Source organism: Lactuca saligna, chromosome 3, assembly GCF_052625555.1.
Source record: "Lactuca saligna cultivar CGN05327 chromosome 3, ASM5262555v1, whole genome shotgun sequence".
Lineage (NCBI taxonomy): Eukaryota > Viridiplantae > Streptophyta > Magnoliopsida > Asterales > Asteraceae > Lactuca > Lactuca saligna.
This window is the reverse complement of record NC_136419.1, coordinates 68773456-68782086: the sequence shown is the minus strand read 5'-3', so window position 1 is coordinate 68782086 and position 8631 is coordinate 68773456. Positions and strand designations below refer to the sequence as shown.

Below are 8631 nucleotides of genomic sequence, written 5' to 3'. Positions count from 1 at the left end.
TTTAATAATTAAATAAATAAATTTATTCCCTATATTGCCTAGATATATGTTTTAGTCTATCATGAATCTGCTAGTGTTGCCCTTAATCTTTTTCCTATTCACTCCAATATGAATGACAAAATATTGATTCGACGTTACTATCTTGCATAGATATTCTTTTTGGGTAATTCTATATACACGAACAAAAGTCTAAATGCACCATGATTTGATTGATTATGTTTATTCAGTCAAATTTTATTTTTAAATTTAAACAAACTGTTTACATAATAGGAATTTTCATTTGTCACCCTTCTACTTAACAATGTATTTCAAAATTCACCTTTTACTTGTTTAAAATATATTCCACACATCCATTATTTCAACAAAATATATTTTTATTTAGGGGTAATTACTAATCTAACCAAATTAATGAAGTGATTATCAATTTTTAGCCAAAAATTAGTATGTCCGAATATAGCCCACGAAACTATAGGTTTCTAAAATCGTCTACTGTTTCGCCATATCGTCTACTATTTCATGTTTTGTATAAAAAAATTGTTTTTTTTCATTTGTAACATACAAAACCGTAGGTTTAGGGAAACCTACAGTTTCCTCTCGGTTAAGCTCGGTATCCCAAACCGTAGGTTACGGTTTTGGGGGGAAAATACGTTTTTTTTTTTTTTAAATCTACTGTTTTTGGGGTTTCCTCTACTGTTTTGTGAAAAAACCTACGGTTTGGGATACCGTAGCTTAACCGAAACACTACTTTGGGCTAATGAGCCATGAAAAAGTAAATGAATCCGTGAAACAGTAGCCTATTAGCACGAAACACTACTTTAAGGCATAAAATAATAGTCAACAATGTTGACCGTAGTCAACCAAAAGTTGACAACCTTTTTAAGGGCTATTTTTGGCTAAGTATTATTTTCTTTTGCTATTTTTTGATAAGTAATTAACAAAAATTGCTAGATTTGTATTTTTCCCATTTTATTTATAGCTTTCTTTTTTATTTATATACATATTAAAAAAACGAAATGCCGATGGATTTCCCATGTTAAAAAAAAAAACACTAATTTAATAACGGTTTATGATGCTTCAATATTTGTATAATTTTAAACTTATGAAAGTGTTATTTTCTAATTAACACTAATTGAGTTTTTAAACGCCAATTGAGTTCTAATACGTTAATTGAGTTTGTAAATGTTAATTTTAAACACTACTTGAGCTTTTAAACACCAACTCTAAATGCTAATTTTTTAAAACATCAATTAATTTTAAATACTAATTGAGTTTTTAAAAACTAATTTTTAAATGTTGATTGAGTTTACAAATGAATTAGACTAATACTATAGGTTAAAAAATTATATATATATATATATATATATATATATATATATATATATATATATATATATATATATTTAAATATTATCATACACATATGAGCATATTTCTAATAGAATAGATTAATATATGGAATTTTTAAAAGTACAAAAAGTATAGGATGAAAGCCGTTGTCACAAATTGTCAGTTTTCAAACTTCAGGCACAAATACCAAAACAGTTACACGATTTGTTTTATCCTTTTATTAAGCTTTCAACTTTCTTTTACTATTTCAATCGATATCAATTTGCAGTTCTTACCTTTCCATTTTTATTAAACTTTTAATATGTCAATCTCTATACTATATTTTATATTATTATTTTAGTTTAAATTAATATATTAAATTGCAAAAGATAACTTCTAAATGATATAATATTAACTTAATAAAATTTTTAATTTTTTTTAATAAAATTAAACTCAAATAATAATTAAGTTACTAGTTTAGTTTTTTAATTTATTTTATTATGTTTTTGTATAGTCCTAATTTTCTTATCATTTTCCAAATGTTTTTTTTTTTAATTTCACATGATGTATATGCTAATTACTAATGATGGTTGTTTTACAGGAAAACTGAGTCAATAATCCTATATATTTCCCATCAAGTTAATGTTTTTCTTATCATTTCCCATCAAGTTAATTTTTTTCCTCATACTTTTGTTTTACAGGGAAACCGAGTCAATAATCCTATATATTTAATTATTTGTAAACGATTTAAATACGGAAAAATTTCATAGCAAAAACATGAAATTTCGTAGCTAAAGCCAAATAACTATGGAATTCGCTACATAAAATTTCAATTAGACTCCGTAGTTTTATTTCTTGTAGCAAACTGTTTAGCTACGAAATTATAATTTCATAGCAATTTTGCTATGATAGTTTCTACGACATCTATTCGTTACAATTTGAGTTCCACAACAAGTTCCATAACGAACTAGTTACAACAAAAAATTATATAGCATATTTTATAGTAAAATAGCTACGGGTTTCGATTTCGTAACAACTATTCATGATTTAGCTACGGACTGCAATTCCGTAGTTATTTTTGTAGCAAATTAGCTACGACCAACCATTTTGTAGCATATTTTATAGTAGAATAGCTACGGATCATGATTCCGTAGAAACTTTACGTAGCTATTTAGGATTTAGCTATAGAATACAATTTCGTAACCGTTTCCGTAGCATTATAGCTACGACAAACCATTCCGTAGCATATTCCATACTAAAATTGCTACGGATTTTGATTCCGTAAATATTTTCCGTAGCTATTCAGAAATTTTCTTGTATTATTATTATTATTATTATTATTATTATTATAAAGATAAAATGACAATATTTAAAAGTTAATGGGCCAATATATATTACTATTATAAGTTATAAGGTTTCAAATAAAAGTGATTTACAACTAAAATGGATTGGAACGAAGGATTATAAAGTTAAAGGGCCAACATATGTTATTGCTTTAAGTTATAAGGTTTTAAATAAAAATAGTTGACAAATGAAATTGATTTGACGTAAGTCAAGGTAAAACTACTAAATTTTATGCCCTACACGAATTCAGTCGTGTATTTAGGAGGACCCTTCATTTTAGTCTATCATGGAGATGCTCGTGTTGCATTTAGTCTATCAAGATCTTTTTAGTCTATAAAAAATCATTATTCACAAATAAACTATTTTTATCTTACCTTCCCATCCAAATAAATTAATGACAACCTCACAAATAAACTATTTTTCTCTTACCTTCCCATCCAAATAAATTAATGACAACCATATTGAAACCTTTCATAGGGGTAGTCTATATAACGTACTAAATTAATATATCTACAACCCTTGGATCATATGACGGATTTTAAAACTAACTAGGTTTGTTTTTTTCCTTATAGTTTTGTATATTAATATGTTGAGACAATTTTCAAACTAACTAGGTATGTATTTTATTTGTCAGGTGTTTAGCACCCGTAAAAATTTGAAGGAGTGGGTTGACCATGTGACACTGACTCTTGGATATGTGGTCATTACAAATAAATCTAAAACGAAAACAAGTGGAGGCTATGTTTCAAAAATCATTTTAGTTTGTGATGGGAGTGGATTCTATAGAGGTACAAATACATCTAGTAGTAATACATGGACAAAAAAATAATAATAATAAAGTGTTCCTTTGAATTGGTCAAAAATTATTATAAGACTTATGATTTTTGGACATTAACGGTTAAAAATGGTGAACATAATCATGACCTTGCAATGTTTATGGAGGACCATGCATTTGCAAAACGGTTGACTGAAGATGAGCGTCGTATGGTAGAAGACATGACTGATAATGATGTCCCTCCACACAATATTCTTTTGAACTTGAAGAGTCAAAATGAACATAATGTAAGTACAATAGACACTATTTATGGGGCACGAGAAAAATAATGATCACAAATGCATGCAGATCGAAGCGAAATGCAAGTTGTATTCAAAATTTTGCAATCAAAAGGATATATATATATATATATATATATATATATATATATATATATATATATATATAAATATGACACGACTAATGAGTTGGAAAACTTGTTTTTTGTTCATCAGACATCATTGAATATATGATGTGTATTTCCACAAGTGTTAATGATGGATGCCAAATATAAGATAAAAAGTATAACATGCTTCTTCTTGAAATTGGTGGTTTCACTTTAATAAACAACACATTTTCCATAGCTTTCATGCTTATGGATGAAGAGAAAGAGGCAAATTATACTTGGGCATTAAGTTGTCTTAGGAACACATTTGGTGGCTATAATGGGCCATATGTGATCGTCATAGATGGTGAGTTAGCCTTACTGAATTGAGCAAATGTATTCCCCGCATTCAATCGGTTACTCTGTAGATGACACATATTTGAATGTATAAAGAAACATTGCAAACCAACTTTAAAGTCTAAGGGTATCTGGGTATCATATAAGAAATTATGGGCAAACAAGGAAATTTTCAAAATATAACTGAGGCCAACTATGGATGTAAACTACGCTGTACTTGTGAGTTGGCTTGTGTCCATGAAATTTTGGTTTATTACAATACATGCCGACAAATACCCTTGGAGTCAATTGATATTTTTTGGAGGAGACTTGAAGTAGAGAATGTGGTGCCAGTCACCCGAAATGATGAATCAGCTTTTGATAATGAAGTGGACCTTTTAAAGAAAAGCTACAATAAACAGTCAAATGATGTGAAGGCTAATTATCTTCAAAAAATGATGAATATATGGAAGTCATCACCTATTATAGCTTCTCAGCCTGCTGTTCATACAAATACCCATGGACGTCCACAAGCGAGTACAAAATCACCACAAGCAAAACCTCCGGTTCCACCAAGTCAAGATCCTCGTAGACGTAGTTATTCTACATATGTACCAAATTATTTGGGATCTAATATGTTTGATTTAAACCAACAACCGGAACCGGAGAGACACAATACATATTTGTTTGGAGAATCTTCAATGTTCAACAGAGAACCAACGTATCAAAGATTATACTTCGACCATGCACTTATGGATGATATTACAAGTGAATTTCAACCATATGTGACAAACATACAAAATGTGGAAGGAGATGGACATTGTGGATTCCGAACAGTAGCTATTGCTCTTGGTTATAGTGAAGACTATTGGCATCAAATTTGGACGAACTTATACAGAGAGTTATTGACGCACATTGATGATTACATAGTGGTATTTGCAAATGACATAAATACCATTAGTGAAGCGTTGGATTTTTATGGAACACCCACGATTGCAAAATATTGGATGATTCTGCCTGGCACTGGTATTCTAATTGCTAATAAGTATGATGTTATTTCTCATTTCTTAAGCAAACTCGAATCTTTAACGTCTTTCCCACTTTGGAGTGGTCCACAAGATTTCTCAAATCATCCAATTATAAATATCGCCCCCTTAACGATGTTTATTATGTTAATGTTGATTTACAAGAGGGTCATCCAATGGATAATGTTTATTGGATATGGAATATACACAAATTAGCACACTCTACTAGATGACAACTATTGTATCATGCTCGGTTGAATACTTACGTTGGACCATGTAGACCATGCAATAATCATCGTCCTGAAAGAGTTAACATATCAGATAATTAGTAACTTGTAAAATTTTAATTTGTTTAATAATAACATTGTATGCTTACTTTTATTTGTTTAATTTGCTTAATCGAATAAATTTTATTGTTTTAATCGAATTAATAGAATGTAATTTTTTTTAATGTTTGATTTTAATTTATTTGATAATAACATTGTATGTTTAATAATAACGTTGTAGTAACAATAATTAGAAATTGTTTATTTTCTTAAGAGTAAAATTTTAAATTCATAATTTCCTTTTAATGTTTGTAACTTTTTTAAGGGTCAAATTTCAAATTCATAAAAAATCAATATTTTTATTTGTTTAAATTCACAAAAAATCGATATTTTTACTTTCGACTTGTTTCAATCATTTAGTTTAGGTTTGCAAGCAGTTTGAACGAAAAAAATATCAAGTTAGAACGAAATTAGGAAGTGAATAGAAAAATCCCTTTTTTCCGAGTTTTTGGCAAAACTTTGAGAATCATCAAAGTTTATTTGTGTTTAGATCTCTTATAAATAGCAGGCTAGATTTCCTGATTTGATGTTGATGTGTTTAACCATGATTTAACCTTTTTAATAGATGTTGGACTTATATTGATTGCTTGGGTCAAAATAGAAGTTAGAGGATTAGAAATGATAAGGAAATCCCTGGCAAGGGTGCATGTTTAAAAAAGATGAAGTTGGAAGACTAGTTATGGCTTATGAGTTATGATAAAAAATTTCGAGCTTAAGCTTTAAATTGGACTCTCCTCCATTGGAACCATTTGTGAGAGTTGAGAGCTTCACATTGATAGGAGAAATCAAATTGAGAAGAGATTGTTGATTCATCCTAAAGTTCATCATTAAATCCAAGTGTTAAAGCACTTGCGCAAAATTGGTTGACTTTGTATTTTTATATTTTTATTTTTTTAAGGATGGTGCGTAAAAATATAATAAAATATATCACAACTTCAGAAAATTAAAAAAACGTCGACAGCAGGGTTCGAACCTGCGCGGGCGAAGCCCAATAGATTTCAAGTCTATCTCCTTAACCACTCGGACATATCGACTAATATGGAAATCTCACTTTTAATGAAAACAAGTCTAATATCTGACGATAATGATGATTTTGTGTATATTTAAGTAAAATCATATTTTGTCTATATAATATTAATATAATTTAATAACATCATTACAACTTACTTATATATAATAAAAAATTAGAACTTGAAACTTGAGTAGAAAAATACTACCTTACTCCAATAATCACAGAATCCTACTATATAATCAATACTAAAACACCTTTGTTTGGTTAACATTTTACTTTCAATATTTAGGAGATCATTAAACAATGTTATGATCCATACAATCTTCGATATAATCGAGGTCTAATAAAACTTTTTCTTCATAATTTTTGTATACAATGTTATGATCCATACATGCATGGATCAAGAACCATCTAAACTTGTTTTTATTTACAAAACTAACAATGATCCTCTTATTTGCTTCCATTTTTATTCACATTTTGCAAATTTCAAGACTCTATCGGAAGCCCATTTTGATTCCACGAAGCATATCCACCAGCTATGTCCGTTACACCTGTAAAACCCTGCATTCATGCAAATTAAACGAAAAATTCCATCATTTCATAATTCCTACTCAATATATACTCGACTGTGATTTACGAATGTCGGAATGCATGCAAACTTACATAAGAAAGAAGATCTGTGGCAGCCATGAGCGACCTTTTCCCCAATTGGCAACCCTAAATGTTCATGTATCGAAGTGATCAAAAGAAAGATTACAAATTGCTTAAAGGGAAAAACTTATCGATCTTTTGAACTTACGACGAGAAATTCATCATCTTTCCCAAAGTGGGATGAGACTTCGTCAATAAAGTTGGGATTTTTGGACATCCCAGATCCGAGTCTGAACATGTAAGGAACATTAATGGCACCAATAGCATGTCCAGCAGCGAATTCTTCAGGAGTTCTACACAAAAAATGTTCATGATCGTTTACATGGTGAAGCAATTGGAGAATGAATTGAAGACCCATTGAGTTCGGATTTCGATTGGAGTACCTCACATCTAAATAACGATGGCCGGCTTGATGAAGCTCGTGAGCCACACGCACCGGCACCGATGTAGGCGTCACCGGCGTTGTTGGCATCACATTCTCTCCGACTGTAGCCATCCAACTGTAAAGAACACCACGCCCAAAATACTAAGATTTAATCATAAAATTGAGGGAAATCGATGTCGATTTTCAGAATTCAAAATTGATGGAAATCGAAAGGAGATCTAAATATATGTTTTCTGAGAAATTTGTAACTGGATTATGTTCATCAGTATCTATTCAGGATTTGAATATAATTTCTCGGCTGACCTGAAGTTAAAATTTCTGCCTTTGTTGCCGATATCATTACCATTTCTACGGGTGCGTTGATTCGATAACTGAGCCTTCGTTACCAATTCGAATCTGAAACGTTAACACCCAATTACACATACGATTAGCTTATTATCAGATTTAATTTGCAGAAATGACGTTTGAATCGAGTAAAACCTTGGATTGGTGATGCATTGGGGAGGAGATAGACGAGGGGCTGATGAGATTTGGGAAGCAACGGCAATCGGTGTAGCAGTGGTCATCATCATGATGAATAGTGAAGGTAGCTAGGGCTTTGTTTGGATATGATATAATGTGTGAAGAAGATGGAGTTTCGTATGGGGGAGAGTGTGGTTATATGGAGAGATGAAGGATGGGACGCCATGAATGTGAATGATGAGCGACAGGATATTTGGATAATTGGTGTGAGTCATCATGATAAGTTCGAAAGATGGCGATCTTTCATTTCTGCTCCTTCACACGTGTTGATTACTTCCATAAAGAGGAATCCATTTACAAGCAAGATATGGACATAATATTAGAATTGAAGTCATAGTTCAATTTTTTTCTTCACCTTTTTAGGATGAAATGATGAATGGTCAGTCTAATTCCAATTCGGATTAAATTACAGATTTTTTTGTTTGATTGAATAAATGCTATTCCATAAAAATTCTAAAATAATTTGTTTAGAAATTACTATGATATTATTATATTAAAAACCCCAAATACTGATAATTATTTATGTAATGTATAATTTAGACTAAATTACATATATGATCCTCTT

The 8631-nt window shown here is 30.3% G+C and overlaps 1 protein-coding gene and 1 non-coding gene across 2 annotated transcripts; both read right to left on the bottom strand.

Annotated features, from left to right (window-relative positions):
- Positions 1-6448: 6448 nt before the first annotated feature.
- Positions 6449-6530, bottom strand: TRNAS-UGA (transfer RNA serine (anticodon UGA)). Its single transcript has one exon. It is a non-coding gene; the product is annotated as a tRNA-Ser (tRNA).
- Positions 6531-6838: 308 nt separating this feature from the next.
- STR16 (sulfurtransferase protein 16) lies at positions 6839-8195 on the bottom strand. The gene is made up of 6 exons (XM_078985298.1): positions 8025-8195; positions 7848-7940; positions 7543-7659; positions 7308-7452; positions 7172-7225; positions 6839-7069 (listed from the first exon to the last, which is right to left on the bottom strand). Exons 1-6 carry the CDS (start codon positions 8114-8116, stop codon positions 6995-6997), a joined length of 576 nt encoding a protein of 191 aa, XP_078841424.1. The 5' UTR covers positions 8117-8195; the 3' UTR covers positions 6839-6994.
- Between the last annotated feature and the right edge of the window lie 436 nt (positions 8196-8631).